The sequence below is a fragment of the Castor canadensis genome, chromosome 4, assembly GCF_047511655.1.
Source record: "Castor canadensis chromosome 4, mCasCan1.hap1v2, whole genome shotgun sequence".
Classification (NCBI taxonomy): Eukaryota; Metazoa; Chordata; class Mammalia; order Rodentia; family Castoridae; genus Castor; species Castor canadensis.
Genome location: NC_133389.1, coordinates 96,649,490 through 96,666,504, shown reverse-complemented (window position 1 = coordinate 96,666,504; position 17,015 = coordinate 96,649,490). Strand labels below are relative to the sequence as shown.

At 33.8% G+C, this 17,015-nt stretch overlaps 1 protein-coding gene across 6 annotated transcripts in view; it reads left to right on the top strand.

The window, feature by feature from the left end:
* Lrp1b (LDL receptor related protein 1B) overlaps positions 1–17,015 on the top strand; it is a 1,877,349-nt gene that overhangs the window by 1,271,216 nt on the left and 589,118 nt on the right. For all 6 annotated transcript variants that reach the window (XR_012447185.1, XM_074070662.1, XM_074070660.1 and 3 more), the window contains 2 exons: positions 10,943–11,074; positions 12,517–12,744. Coding sequence is in view for 5 of the 6 variants with exons in the window: in XM_074070662.1 (XP_073926763.1) it covers positions 10,943–11,074; positions 12,517–12,744 (360 nt within the window). In the remaining variant the exon portion in view is untranslated. The remainder of the gene's footprint in view (positions 1–10,942; positions 11,075–12,516; positions 12,745–17,015) is intronic.

The window sequence follows — 17,015 nt, the reverse complement described above, 5'->3', positions numbered from 1 at the left end:
ATTAAAAAAAATATAATGACTCATTCTTCCCTGCAGATAACGCATCTCTTTATTAAGTAAGCTGATCTTACTGATCTAAATCATTGGCATTTTCTCTTTTGTTTCACACCTCAAGACTTATTTTAAATTCCTGTTACATTATCTTCTTCTAGTCTTGAATAAAAACAGTCACCTCTGTGATTGACAATATCCACTTGCTAGCTTTTGTCTTCAGTATTTGGCCTTCGTTCTTTCTTTCTCCTACCAAAATTTCTTCATGTATAGAATGTTCTGTGCTGACGTTCTGACTGAATCTAGTTCTCTTCCCAGACACTGTATTTCTCAGTTTCATGTTCTTTTAGAGTTGACACTTCTTTGCCATGTGGCAGTTTCTGCCTATCCTGGACTCTGAGCAATTCCTGTAATCCTTTCTTGCCACCCATGACTCCCTTCACCCCATAACTTGCAAGGTTTTAGGTGAATGAGGAGAGAATATATGTAACCTTATCATTTTTGCATTTAATAAACATCCAGCAAAAGTACCTAGTTTAACTAAATTTAAATAAGCAAGAGATGGTGACTAACCACTATATATTACTGTAATAACAAAAAAGAAAAACCTCTTTCAAAAAAATTTCCTTCAACATGGAGGCGTATCGAATCACAAACACTTTAGATGAAAAACACTTAGAGGATATAATTGGTTTTGATTTTTATAAATGTAAAAATATTTACACAGCTATGTTTTTGTTCCCTCAATTGGTATTTTGTAGGAATTGTAATTTTTCTGTTTAGAGCAATTTAAATGAACTGGACCATGAAAAATAGCCTGCATCTATATATTGCATCATTTCCCTTCCTCAGATAGGATCAATATACAACCATCTAACTTGCCCACCTTGGTATGACCCTTTGTAAATTCACAGAATAGGAGGAAATATAATACTGTAAAACCTTCGTGAAATTTTTGTAAATATATGAAATGACAGTGAGTTATTCATGATAATATGTTTGGTTGAGGGGTGTCATTTCTGACATCTCTGCTAAACTCCAAAGGTGATTTATGTATTTCTCTGTTTTGCATACAATGAGCAAGATTTTACTATGTGGGTCTAATTTAACATATTTTCTTGGAATTCAGGGTAGATATTCTAGTCTTTATATACATTTGGAGGAGGTCATATAAAAAGAAAACTTGCTATTTCCTAAGTGAAATTTTGTTAGATGCAAATTTTGAGAGTAATCAGAGGACATTCTACATTTCCCTATCATAGGATTACTGCAAATATAACAACCATGACCTACCCTGCCCGATTTCTATGCTTCATGAAGTAACACTTACACTGCTGGATGAAGGAAGACACAGTAACATATCTACTTTTACACAAGGATAGAATTACAGCGAGAATGGTGAAAAGGCTCAACATTAACACAAGAGAAATAATCCTCTCTTCTTTTCTGGTCAATTGTAGTCTGAGAACCATGATAGAAATATTAAATTAAAAAAAAAAACTCATGGAATTTAATGTTATAAAATTTAAATATGTCTTTCACAAATAAAAGAAATAAAGATTATACATACTCCTTGAATATAATCTTTCCAATAGGGAATTAAGAAAAGTTTTAGCACCACTTTTCTTACAAAAACCATTCATTGTGTGTATAAAAGTCCAGTTTAGCTATGAGACAAGCAGAATTTTTTAAATGTGGTTTGTATTCATTCAGTTCTTAATGTTGTGTTATATGGGAATAGGCAGAAAAAAACCCAGTCATAAACATAATACATATGTATGGAAGAGATTAAGAGAGTGAGGCATGTTGGTGGTATAATTCAGGTGAAGCTCAAAAAGCCCGAGAACTAGGAACAATAGGAGGACAATGGCACAAATCCTGATCCAGGGGTTCACATGTTAGAGAAGCAAGCTGATGATATAGGGTAGGAGAAGGAAGTGCCAGCTCAAACAGGAAATATTACCAAAGCCCTGGGCCACTAATGCCTGAATCTGAGTCCTTACCCACATATATGGAAATGAAAAAAATGAATCTATTTACAGTTTAGGCTAATCTGTCTTTGCCTTGTCCATAGTAGTGTTACAGCTTACAAACAAGATGAAAGAAAACCAGAAAAATGTATAGATAGTCTTTCTCCTGAATGATGAGTCTTCCTTCTGGCATCAGGTGGCCTGTTTCACTCCCAGCAAAGGATTTCCTGAGGAATCCTAATTCCTAGATGCCTCCCACACACACTGCTTTACAGAAACATACCAACTTTTTCCTTTACTATTTTACCCCATTCAGTTCTTCAAGCAACTGGATGGTGGCCTCTACACTGTGAGAGTAGGGTCTTCTTTACTCATGTACAGATTCATGTGCTAATGTTTTCCAAAAATTCATCCCAAAGTGATGTTTTGCTAGCTGTCTGGGCATTCTCTGATTCAGCCAATACCCAGAATTAACAATCACAGGAAGGTACCTCAGTAAATCAGGGGTAGCAGATGTTCAAATCTGGGTGATATTCCTAAGAGCAGACAGCATGGGATAGTTGAAAACAGGTAAAGAAAGGTAAAAACAAATATTTTCACTGAATTTGGCCATGTGGAGAAAGGTCATTAATTTTAGTGATAGCGAGTTCAGTAAATTTGTTTTCATACGTTCTAGTGATCCTAAATATCTTAGATTAGATATTCGTACTACTTAACATTAATTTTTAGACTTTCTTACTAAGACAAAAATTTATTAACCAATAGGACTATATTGTTAAGTAATGTAAAGTAAATTGTAAAAGATAACTTTCATAGCAATCAGCTTAGGAGATGTAATAATGAAGAGGAAGATACTAGAGCTACAGTGTTTGGGTTGAGGTTCAAACTTTATCAGCTGTTGAATCCATGACCTTTCTCTTCCTTAGTTTTGGTACTTGTAAAATGCAATTTATTCAAAAGGTAAGTGCATTAGTTTCTTTAAAGCATTTACAAAATATTTATAAAAGCACCCTGTGTTTCTTAAATAAATAATAGGATGGATAGATGGATAGATAGTCACAGATGTTTCTTGGTTGCTTTGTTTTACACATCAACCACCTGACTGCTCTCCTGACCTTGTAAGAGGAGTTGTTTATAAACATAGAGACAAGTGTAAGTTTCATCTTCCTTTTTTTTTTCTTTTTTTAATGTTACTGGGTCTTGAACTTAAGGCCTACACATTGAGCCACTGCACCAGCCCTTTTTCATGAAGAGTTTTGTCAAGAAGTGGTTTTGCAAACTATTTGCCCGGGCTGGCTTCAGACTTTGATCCTCTTGCTCTCTGCCTCCTGAGTCGCTAGGATTACAGGTGTGAGCCACCAGCACCTGGCCAAGTTTCTTCTTTTGCATGCCTACTCTTTACTATCCATTACCTAGTCCAAACTGAGAGAATGCAAGTAGAGTTGTGATTTAGCAACCAGTGAAAGTGAATTTTTTCATGCACCTAGAAAGATTTTACCACCCTGGGTTTTTGCATTTCTTTTTTTCATTTTCTTTTCTTTGATGGCAAAGAGGTTTGAATTCAGGGCCTCACACTTGCTAGGCAGGTTCTCCTACCACTTGAGCCACTCCACCAGCCTTCTTTTGTATTTCTTGCTTCAGTTGTTCTGATTGGAATCCTTTCTTGAAACAGTTCAAGAATGTGACAGTTATTTTAAATGTTTATCTCTTCTAGAAAATACTTTTATTCTCTCTGAAAAGAACTTACTTCAAAGGGGACTTAACTATTTGCTGACTAAAATAGTACTATTTTGTAAGAAACATTGTATTTTATTTTCAAAGACAGGCTACAGAATCAATTGTCCCTTTTTATTTTGACCTTGAAAGCCATAGTGACTGACAAGTATGCAAACTGTTTTTGATACTGTTAATATGAACATATCCTCTAGAGAGACAAATTCAAGTCCACTAACAAAAGAGAATGAGGGAGACACTGAAGAGTCTCTCCATGGTTATAACAACAATTACATTCAATATGTTTGCAAAAATTACTCTTTGATTCATAGATGCCTGTTTCCTAAGGCATCTATGAATCAACGAATAAATGAATTAATCCAAATGAATTGCTTTATTTAGAGAGTTTTGTATCCTAGTGGTTTGAGCTCATACTCCAGAATTTGGATCTTTGTCCTCTTACTAGTTGTGTTATTGAACTTAACCTTAGGCTTCTACAAAATGGGTACTTTTTTTTTTGAATAAACTAAAATGGCCATTATGAGGAATCAATGAAATATGTTTAATGTATTTTATAGTATACTGGGATGAAATAAATTAATCCATTTTTAGAAACTGATCTTTTTATTACTTTTTACAACACTTACCCAATATGTCGTAACAGGAGAGTTGCAGGCCATTTCTCAAAGAGTAATTGTAACATTGAAACAATTTAACAATTTAAGTGCCTCCAAATTGCATCAAGAAAATATTTCTATAGAAAATTAAACTTTTCTTAACAACATCAATAAGAAAACAGGATATTATTTTCAGAGAAAGTTAAGATACTAAAAAAATTAGTGAGGTCATGATTTCTCCCAGGGACAAGGTATCACATGTGAAATCTAGTTGACAAGGATTTCATATGGTGCTATTAGTATTTTCAATTACAATTACAGGCAGTGTTTTTCATATTTTTAATAAAAGCTCCCCCCAAAAAACTACTCTCAAAACATTTTCAGAATGGTGGAGGAGAATTTCAAATATTCACAGGATGCTTAAATTTTTCCCTTACACAGTTTATTATGTCAATGTCCAACAAGTTATTATATCAAACCATATTTTAGTTTCTATCTCCTCTCTCTCATATGTATTCATATGTATTTATATAAATACTAATTTGTGTATATATCCCATGTTCTATATATTATAACTCTTTTAAAACGTTGCTTTAAAATACTCTCTATTGTAGTAGTGTTTTTCCAAATCTAGACCTCATACTTGCAAGAAAATGCTCTATTACTGAGTAATACTCCCAGCTCCTTATTTAATGCATTTATATGTTATCAGTGGGATACTTACTTGATTTCAGATGCACCCTACTTTAAAATGCTATATTTATTAGGATGATTATAAAATTCCTTGACAAAAATGTTGTCCTTTCAAAACATACAATTGAAATAAATACCGAATAATTTAAGATGTCAGAATGACTGAAAGCTAACTAGTATTTCTTCTCTTTGTTCTTTTCTTTCTTTCTTTAGTTTTTTCTCTTTTCTTTCTTTCTTGTTCTGTGGATAAATCTAAGATCTCCTACACACTACAGAAGCCATCTACCACTAAGCAACACCTCAGCAGTTTATTGGCACTTTTAAGATACACTTCACCTATAATATGTTATTAAATGTTATTCTCACCCTTTTAGAACTGTGCACAAATAAATAGAAATAGTAATCGTGATTTTAAAAGTCATTTCTGTGCATTGCAGCTATCTATAGAAGATCTGATAAGGTTTTTAGACATTTTTCATCTCACAAAAATTGAGTACAGTGTAACATTTATCCATGAAATATGAATAGGTTGATGACAGTGACTCCTGCATGAAACTTGTATTGCTGAAATTTGGTGAAACTAAAGGAATAAAAATATCTTTTACTTCCATATATCTTTTCATATGTGTATAATTTAAAGAAGGAATGTGGCCTGGGTTTAACTCTATGGTAGAGTATTGCCTAGAATGTATGGGTCTTGGATTTGATTCCTAACACTACAAATAAATGCATAAATAAGTATTCCCTCAAGGTCTTCAGTACAAAATGTTAAAATTGTCACTTGAAGATGTCTGTTGTGGGGAAAATAGGGTTTAAGTCTAGTTTTTAAGTTCAAACCATTTTAAAAAAATTTGTTTCTTTAAAAACATTAAATCCATTTCTAAAGGAAAATGGTTAAATGAATAAATTCTTTCATTATATTTTGAATTATTTTGTACCAATAAGGATCATTAATAGAATGAATATTATTGACTATCAAAAGTAAGTGTTATATGGGGGTAGAAAATCTTCCTCTCATCTAACAAATTGAATCCTGACATTCTACTGCTTTAAACATGTTTTTGTTAGCTAAGTACATTTCATATTTTTTTCAAGTTACTAGATAAAGTAACTATTTGACTTTAAAGGGTTTAATTTTTGCTGCTGGAAAATGGACTGTAATTAGGCATAGTTTACATGAAATATAACATTGTCTTTAACAAATTGTTTTCAAAGGATACATATCAGTTTTGTGTGATTGCATAATTAATATTTGGTTCTTCTGCAAAATATTGTATTTAAGTATTATTGAATCTTTTCACCTGAAGCTATGATGTGCTTTAGAAAATTCATTCACACTCCAAATTTAGAGATTGCTGCCATTTTAGATCAGATATCCACCTTTAGAGGCAGGCAGATGTATCCAAATGCCTTAGCATGACCATAATCTTGATGCTTTAGAAATTAAAAAACAAAACAAAACAAACGATATGTGTGTATAAGCCATAGTTTCTGTCAACAGAACACAACTCAGTGTGATAAACTAAGGCCTCAGCCTAAATTCTAAATTAGGCCCTCTTTCTGTTTTGTAAATAAAGTTTTATTTGAACATAGCCACATCCATCATTTACCTGTTACTTGCTTTGTGGATGCTTTTGTGCTATAAAAGCAGAGCTGAGTAGGTACTATTGAGATGAGATGGTCTGCAAGACTGAAAATATTTACCAATTGGTGTTTTATAGGATAGGTTTGCAAATCAGTGGTTTAGCTAGAAGGGTCAGTGTCTACTGACACAATATGAATACATGTCTCAAATTAGAACATCAGAATAACACAGGCTGGCCATGTAACTCAGTGGTAGAACAGGTGTTTGGCATGCATAAAGCCCTATGCTTAATCCCTAGCACCAATAAATGAATAAATGAAAAAACAAAACAGATGTATAGAAAATAAGACAGCAAACAATAAATTAGTTAGTGCATTTTAATGTCAATAATTAAATCTAATATTTAATGATGGAAGAATTCAGCACCTTGGCTTCATTCAAAAATGTTTCATTACAGAAAAATTATTTGAGCCAGATCATGATGATTAACATAAATACAATGTTAATGAGTACACCTTCAATATAGAACCTCAGCTACTTGGAATAAGAACTTTGTCTTGTGTAAGATTACACACATTCTTTTTATAATATTTGGAAAACTAGGTTCTTCGTAGATATTTATACAATGCATAAATACAAAGTGAGGATATTACAGGTGTCTCTAAAGATTTTGTTTACTTGAAGTTCAGACAAAATGAGCTATTAGTGAATCAATTCTGCAGAGTTGAATTTGGATTTCATCTGTGAAGATTGCTTACAGCATTCCATTTGTGAGTCAGCTTTTCCATCACTTGGATACAAATAAATGGAATAGTCTTGTCATTACAGGAAATCCCAACCTATATATTGAAACTGGATTTTTCAGTAGTATTTCTCATGAAACAGTTAATTGCTTTACATTAAGGACTGGCAATTTTTCCTGTACAAGCCTAGATAATAAGTAGTATATGTGATCTCTGCTAAAATTGCTCAACTCTATTATTGTAGTGTGAAAGCAGACATGGAAAATATGTAAACCAATGCACTTGATTATGTTCCAGTAAAACTTTATTTATAAAACAGTAAGCAGACCCAATTTGGTTCAGGGGTCACCATCTGTTAGTCCCTGCCTTAGGTCAAAATGGATTATGAAACAAACTCCTTAATTTAATAATTAGTATAACTAGCTCTGTTCAAATGGACAGTTAGAAAGAAACTTTAAAAAGACTTAGCATTATTAGTTCAAAGTGAGATTAATGTGGAAAGTAAAAATTCTTTGTGAATTTTCTAAGCTGGGAAGCACAAAATATTTTGAATAATACATTATAGTGCTATCATTAATAAAGATAGTAGTTTACAAAGTCGATGTAATTTTTTCTATGTACACAGAAAGTTAATATCTTTCATTTTCAGAAGAATTTTATTATAATTATAGGATGCTGAAGTGAGCTAGTATGATTCTGGGCTAAATAAATAATATACAAAGTGCAATCCAAGTGCCAACCATTATTTGTCATGGACATTGCTTTTCATTTCCCTGAGAGAAATCATTTCCTGGGTAAAAGTTCTCGAACATATTTCTCCTTCTCCTTGGTTCTTCTTCTTTCTTTTATTCATCTTTATTTTATCAGTTTTTCTTCTTCTTCCCATTCTCATCCTTTTCTCATTTTCAAGTGTGGGTAATTTTGAGTTTCTGTTTCCTCCCTGCCACCCTAGGTAACCCTGAGTCTGGATATCCTCTTCTTTAGTGACCTCCCTGAAATACCTTTCCACCTTCATAACCTTTACAGCTACTCTCATGTTTATCTAACTTGCAATCCTTTTGGGACTCTAATTAAAACATAAAGGTAAAAGCTAAAATGGAAAATTTTGGCTAGTTTTCTCTTGGTGTCAGACAGCCTTGCACAATGGAAGCTCCAGGGATACAACACTCTTTTTCTAATATTTTTGGTTCTTAGTGGATTTTCTTAGGAAAATAGGTTGTTTCTTAGAAGCAGACCTCCCTGCTTCTACCAGTTTTCAGCGTGCCAATATCACACAGTTTTGGGTAACATGTCTTGAAACTTGTCACTATTCAGAGCAATGAATCTGCCTGTTGGAAAGATATTGTTTGTTAGTTGAAAACTAATGTCTTGCTTGTGAGGTCAGAAAGTATAATTCTTTTCTGCCTTCAGTTTAGTAGCCTAGTTCAAAAGTCCTTATTCTACTGAAAATTTTATTTATCCATTCTTTTTAACAAATGCAAAGTCATATGTTACTTTTGTCACCTTGATGTGGGAAGTACTACAGATATCCAAGTTCACATTCAGTTAATTTCTTATAACTTGTACAATTTGATTATATATCTCCTTCATTTTTCATTCTTTGTACTTTAAAGCTTTACAGAACTCACATTAACTTCTGTAGGAGAGGAAAAATATCATTATCTCTTCCCCTCCTAGATTCCTGGCTGAGGCCACTGTAATAAAAGACAGATGAACAAGGAACGTGTACAAGCCCCTTTAGTACAAATTTTATTGACAGGGAACTTTTGAAGGAACAAAACCCCGAAGAAATGGTTAAAAGCTATGTATTTTTATACTAGATGTGATGAAGAGTGGGCAGTTGTGGAGAAATACAATAGAACAGAGGAAGTTAGACCTTTTGTCAATAAACTAGATGAAACTTAATAAGGATTTTTCTTCCCATGTCCTTTCATTTGAGAGATAAGGATTTTGTTTTCCTCTGGGAATATGGAGTGCCCCTTTCACATGAGAGTCATGACCAGTTTTAGGGAAAGGTCAGAATATCTTCCTAGGTTTTAATACCTGCCTCAGGAACAAGTATGGGTGAAAGTCAGAGAGATGTCTCTGCTACTGCCATTTTTAAGTGTGCCAATGTCACAGTTCTGGGTAGCACGTCCTGAAACCTGTCACTACTCGGAACAATAAATCTGCCTTTTAGGAAGATATCATTTGTTACCTGAACGGTAACATCTTGCTGGTGGGGTCAGAAGTTATAATTCTTTTATGCCTTCAATTTAGTAGCCTAGTTTTCAAGTCTTCATTCTACTGGACTGATCCATAAAAATAAAATTAAGGATAATAATAATTGATCAAAGATTAGGGATATGGCTCAGTGGTAGGGTACTTTCACAGCATCACTGATTTTGATACTCAGTACCACAAAAAGAGAGAAGAGGAGGAAGTGGGAGAGAGAGAGACACAAAGAAAGAGAGCGAGAAGGATCATGATAGAAATAAAACAAGAATCAGAATCACAAAAGAAATTTGGGCATGTTGCAGCAAACATGTAATTCCAGCACTCAAGAGGCTGAGACAGGAAGATCTCTACTTGTAGACCAGCCTGGGCTGTATCACAAGACTCATTCTCAAAAAAAAAAAAAAAAAACAATCCCACAATAAACAAAATAAACAAGAGCCATAAAGCAAAAGAAGCAAATAAAAAACACAGAAGAATAAGAGCACGACATGAACTACCAACTTTCTAATTTTTATTTATTCATTTATTAATTTATTTTTTGCAGTACTGGGGTTTGAACTCAGGGCTTTGTGTCACTAGGCAGGCATTCTACCACATGAGCCACTGTGCCTGCTAGCCTTTTTTCTCCCTGTCCCCCTTATTTTTGAGAAAGGGTCTCTGTTCTCAGTCAGGTCTAGACCATGATCCTTCTGATCTTTGTCTGCCTCCCAAATAGTTAGAATTACTGGTTTATTCATCATGTCTGGCCTGAGCTACCAACATTAATATTCTGTTCTAAATTTGAATGTATCATGAGTTATTTGTTTTTTATACAATGTAATTTAGTAGGTATGTGTATTTGGAACAAACCTTAACCATGGAATCAATTAACAAAGAAAAAATTGATAATAAAGAAGTAGATGAATTCATACTGAAGGAAGACTGATGTTCAATAGGCCTCTGATCGCAATGGAGTTAGTGGCCTGAGGAAGGGTATGTCTGCACCTCTCCTTCCCTCTGCAATTTTCAGAGACTGTATGACAGGCTAGGAAAAGAAGGATGCCTATCAAAACTCCCAATGTCTAAGTTATTTTCTATCTGAGCTTATTATATCTTAAATAAAATAATGATCCTGATTATTTCACAGACTGAACCCTTAAAAAGCCTTTGCTTCTAAGGCAATAGGATGTATGTTATTCATCTTAGAGGAAATGGAAGGAATTATCTTAGTTGTTATCTTTGAGGGAGAAAATGTTTTTAGTAATGTAATAACTGCATATTATTGTCTATTATTGTCATATTAATCACCCTAGTAATGGGTGCTGTGCAGAAAGCTTTACTTTGACTCATTAAGTGAATAACCCCTGTCAACCTCAGAGGTCCCCTGATCCATTCTTACTTCGTCACTGTTAATCTTTCACTGTGTAATTGCAGCTCCCAATCCCTGTGCAGCTAATGACGGCCGAGGCCCCTGCTCTCACATGTGTCTGATCAATCATAACAGGAGTGCTGCTTGTGCCTGCCCCCACTTGATGAAGCTTTCCTCAGACAAGAAGACCTGCTATGGTAAATTTCTCATAGTCCTTATCTAAAACCCTCAACTGAATTTTTTCATATTGTATTAGCATTCAGATTTTACTCAAAGTAAAGTAGAAGAGGTTTTTAACATCTTTAAAAACACTTTAGGTGTTTCTATTTCAAGCCACTATTGATGATTCATCTACTTCTGGAGAGACTGACAAATTCTTTAAATATGTGACATGTTGCACTTTGCTTTTTATTACCAATTCATTTTTTCTTGCTACTTTCTTGTTTGGTGTGTTTGCAGGATTTATCTCTGCAAAACAGGGAGATTTGTAAGTGAAAGTACATTATCAGAAAATGATTATGTAGGTAGACTGCATAACAAGGACGTGCTTAACAGCTTTAATCTCCTGTTCTTATTCCAAAGTCACTTTAGTGTCATTATGTAAGAATTTATCAGCATTAAGGGGGAAAACAAAGTATATAAATTGGAAAGATTTGTTGAAAAAACTTTAATCTAAAACTATAATGTTTGTGAATGAATATCATACAGCAGTTTGCATTCATTTTTTTGTTTACTGGTAAAATAACTGCTTAATTTTAAGGGCAAAAAATAAAATTATTCACCAGAAATTAACTCAGGACTTTAGATGCAAGTGGCTTTAATTTTATACAACAATATATCTCAGTGGAACATAGTCTCACACACCTGTAATCCACCCTCTCCTGAGGCAGAGGCAAGAGATCTAGAGTTCAAGGCCTGCCCTGCAAAATTATCAAGACTTTGTGAAAAACAAAACATAAGCAAAAGGACTTGGTGTGTGGCTGAAGAGGCAGAGCCGGTTCAATTCCCCCTCCCCCTGCAAAAAAAAAAAAAACCACCTCAAATAATAGCAAAACAATAAAATAGTAGAAGAGCTGTATCTCCTATTTCTTTTGCTCTAAAGTGATATTTCACAAACTCAGTACAAGGAAAGTACCCGTGAAAGTAAAAATGATTCAGTGCTTCACAATGTTGGTTACTAATATTTACAATAAAAACATGTTTTAAATTAGCTGAGCTCTAACTTTGGTGGGGGAAACTTGAATAGGATTTTCAAAAGCAATGCTTATTTCAATTTTTTCAATGACAACATAGGACAGACGTTCTTAGATTTCTTCAAAAAGCATTTAATGTGGGACAATCTTGTCATATTGTGATTGCTTGACATTTGGAGAGTTTATGTATTTTAATAAGTTTGTTTGAAATTCTAAGATTAACTCAATTGCTGAGAATTTCTTATTTTACATTTGTGTCTTTTGTGCTCCTTAATTTAAATTAGATAACATCTGTATTAGTTCCATACAATATTATTTTTAGTGCTAAAATGTGTTACATCAGTACAAATTAATAATTCATATGTTGTTTTAAACTGTTTATTAACTCTTCTAAACCGTTTTAAACTTGTATAAGAGAAAAAATTTAATTTTCATTCCTTTTCTAGAAATGAAAAAATTTCTTCTTTATGCAAGACATTCTGAAATCAGAGGAGTGGACATTGACAATCCATATTTTAACTTTATCACGGCCTTTACAGTCCCTGATATCGATGATGTTACTGTGATAGACTTCGATGCCTCTGAGGAACGTTTATACTGGACAGATGTTAAAACACAAACTATTAAACGGGCTTTTATTAATGGAACTGGGTTAGAGACTGTTATTTCAAGAGGTAAAAGATCTGCTTGTTATTACAACTTTAAAAATGTTTGTTATTCAATTTGTAATAGCCGGAGTTTCTTTCATATTCTTCCCATATCATTCAAATCTATGCTGTTAATTGAAAGTTGGAATTGATTCAATAACATGCTTCATCCTTGCAATTGTAGAATGCTATAATTAAATCACTAGTGGGAGGCTGATAACTAGAAATTTGTTTTCACATGAAGAAAAAAAAATCAGAACAAATCTCCATAAAATTGAGAAATGTCTAATTAAGTAGATTTAAAGACTTTTGCTGTTGTGAGAACTCTAAGTGCACAGAGACAATACAGGATATTGGGAAGGACTGGTTTCATCCGATGACTTCAGTTTATTATGAATTTCCCTCTTGTTATTTCTAGAGAACCAAATACTCATAAGACAGGTAAACTTTTCCTATCCATCTCCTGGTACAGCAGATTGAATCATTAGTTCTTAGTAAATGTTGTTGAATTAAGTATTAAAAATATTAAGAACTTTTACCAACCATAGAATACATAGCTAAAGTGCTATATACATGTAATTATAGTGGTTAGACTCTAAATTTTTATCTTTGAATTCTTTTAATATTTGCTTAAATTTTGTCATATTATGATTTCTTGGTCAGTTATCACTTTATTGAATGAGTAATTTTTTGAGTACCTACTGTGTTGTAACTTTGAACCAAACTAGATACAGTGTCTCTTCACATTTATGCCATCTGAATTTGGTAGAATAATTTGAAGACAAATTGAATAAAGGGTAATAAGTAATCCACAAAGATTTATCAAACCCTTATGCTTTGAAATATACTGAAATTTTAAAATCAAACTGCATTTGAGCATGATCAACTTCTTCATGAAAGGAGTAAGAGATGAAAGTTTAAATTCAGTCCTTTGCAAAAGAGTTTTCCCCATAAAATATTGGAGGAGTAGCTCAAGTACCACTAGCAGATCAGTACTTTATTTGACCCCTAAAGCATTCTTGTATTCAGGTGAGTACTGTTAAAAGCAACTTACTAAATAAATTGTTTATAAGCTTGTTTGAATGTTTATTTCAAACTCACCTAAAGTAAAGTCTTTCTAAGACAGCTGATGCAAAGATTTCTTCTTTGCAGAGGGTGTTTTGGCAGAGCTGGGAGGAAAATTTAACAATGGCTGAATGAAGGCCATTGAGCTCCTTTAAAGAACAATAAAAGTAGTCACTTCATGGTCTTCCCACAAAATAATCATCACAGTCTAACAGGAAAATGTCCAAGCACTTGATCCTTCCCCAAAGGCTCTGTGAGAGCTATAGATATTGTATCTTAAAAATATTTCTGGACAATTTCTGTCTCTAGTATCTATCTGTGAGTTTATCTTTGAGGAAAATCACAAAGACTTATTTCCATGTAACAGACCTTATATCTAAGTATTAGTAATTGTAATTATTGTAATAGAGTAATAATTGCAATAGAGCAGGAATATTTTCTCACTAACTAAAATATATATACACATTAAGATGAATACTTATTTCAGTCTTTTGGGCAAATATTAAGGTATTTTCTACATGAGAAGAAATTGAAGAAGAACCAATACAGACTGAACAGTATGGAGGGAGCACGGAAGGAGAAGGATGTGAAGAAACAGAAATCAAATTATGTCAACCTTCTTAGGACAAGTTGTTGACTTTATGTTAATATGTAAATAATGGGAATCAGGATGTGTTTTAAGGAGGATGGGATCACAGGATAAGCTTTGCTTTTGGAAAAGGTCCAGTTGGCTACATGTCCAGCAGAGTATTCTGCCTTGGAAAGGCAGATAATGAGTGAGTGTGGGAAGATAGAATATGTGGTTGCTTTTGTAGCTCCAGTAAGTGATGATAGAAGCTTGGACTAGGGCAGGAAAAAGCAGAGATGGAGGAATGTGGACAGATTTAGCAATATCAAAGAGTACAAATAGAAAGAAACTGAACAAATAATTGGAACCGAAGGCAGAGGATCAGGCTTTGTCAAGAATGACTCCTCCATTTCCGGCTTACTTCACAGGTTCAACGGTGCTGCCTTTCTCTTTCTTACAGAGTGAAACCTTATTAAAGACTGATATACCTTTCCATTAACAGCAAAACTTGAAATGAACTTTTGACAGTTCAGCTTCTGAACTCCTCAAAGGATCTCAAATCCCACCAGTAATTGTACTTTATTTTACCCTTTCATCTTTTAGATTCCTCATGAATGACTCTGTGGAGATCTTATTCTTCCTTCTTACTCTGTTGGCTTCTATATTTTCTCATTTAGCTGTTCTAACTCTATTGGACTTTTTCTTGAGAGCTTTATTTCTTCATCTTCCTTATTCTATGTCTGATATGAAATAAGCTTCAAAAATTGGGCCTCAAATATGTCCATTGCTCTAGCCATTTCCCATTATTTTCCTCCTAAGCAGATCATTTTTTTGAGGAAAACACTGATTGGCTCAAGCTTTCATGAAGAGACCTAAGAATAGTTTTCTTGCTTTTCCATTATTCATATCCTAAAACAGTAGCTATTGTTAATTTATAGATTTCCCACTCAAATTATTTGCTTGAAGTAGCTTGAAGCAGGCACAATTCATTATAAGGGTAAATAGTAATAATGACTACAGGCACATTCATTATGTAATTTAACAATAACTATATGTAGCATATACATACAAACACACAACTGTACACATATATGCATATTTTTTCTTCTTTCATAAATGCCTAAGTTAATTTTATTCTAGGAAAAAAACAACTGAAACTCATTGACAAGATGCTCGGTGTAGACTGTAGTCCTATGCTTTGGTTGCAAGTAATTCTTCTTGAGTCACTGCATGGTTCAACTATTTATCAATTATTCATAGTGTCAGGCTTATTGATCTGCTATGATTAATGTCATTATCACTAATATGACATAGAAATTATCTCATTTAATCTTTGTAAATCTATTATTATGAATGATTTACCTTCTACTGATGAGAAACTTAAGCTCACAGAAGGAAAACGCTGCCTCAAAGTGATCTCAATATGTGAACTGTGTCTGGTAGCTCATGCCTGCAATCCTGGCTACTTGAGAGGCAGAGATTAGGAAGATCATGGTTTGAAGCCAGCCTAGAAAAATAGTTTGTGAGACCCTATTTAAAAAGTACCCAACACAAAAAAATGGGCTGGTAGAGTGGCTCAAGTGGTAGAGTGCCGCCTAGTAATTCTGAAGCCATGAGTTCAAACCTTGGTACCACCAAAAAAAAAAAGGCCAAATGTGGAAATGATAGGGACCAATTTGCACTTAGAAACTAATTACATCAGCCTTGGGTATTGCTCTGTTAAGATGGTTCCACATGCTCCATTGCCCCTCCCACTATTTGTGAACTGCCTAGAATTATACCTTATCAGATGCAAGATTGCCTCAAAAGTTCTAAAGTATTGCTTATAATTAACACAGAAAGGGAGAAAAGACCTCAATATACCTAAAAATTCCTAATATAAAAAGAAGACAGATATAAATTAGAAGTACAGCTGTTTGTTCTACAAAGAAGTATTTACTATGTGGTAGAGATTTCTTTGTAACTACGAAGATACAGACCTTTTTAATCCCTCAACTTTTGATCACATTGCTTTTATATAAAATATAATTCTTAATGATGCTTTGAATCTAATTGAATCTATTTGGAAGTAAATGTCCATTCATATTTGAAACCTTATCCACTTCTGCCAGCAAATATTTTGTCAGTGACTAGTAAAGATTCATTCCCTTTATGTTATAAGACAACATAATTAGTTGTACCCAGTACAAATGGTAACTATTCTGAAAATTGGTCCAGAAGGAATGAAAGAAGTAAAAACAGTTCAGTAATAACAGTGAGATCTAGATTTTGGAAAAAGTCCTGAATTAATGCAAAAGCATAGATAGGGAACATCTGTTGTTTTGACTATTTCTGAATAAAATTTTCAATTTTCATTTTTATCCAGAGCATTTTTGGTGGAAGAACATCAAGAACTGTTATTTTAAAAAGGAGGGGGGGGGGGATTGGAGAAAGAAAGGAAGGAAAGAAGGAAGGGAGGGGGGAATGAGGAAGGGAGGGAAGGCAGGAGGGAGGGAAGGGAAGAAAAGCAAGGCAGGTGCTGGTGGTTCACAACTATAATTCTAGCAGCTTGGGAGACTGAAATTGGGAGGATGGTGGTTCAAGGCCATTTCAGGCAAAAAGTTTGGGAGATCCCATCTCACCAATAGCTGGGGATGGTGGCAGACACTTGTCATGTCTACCATGT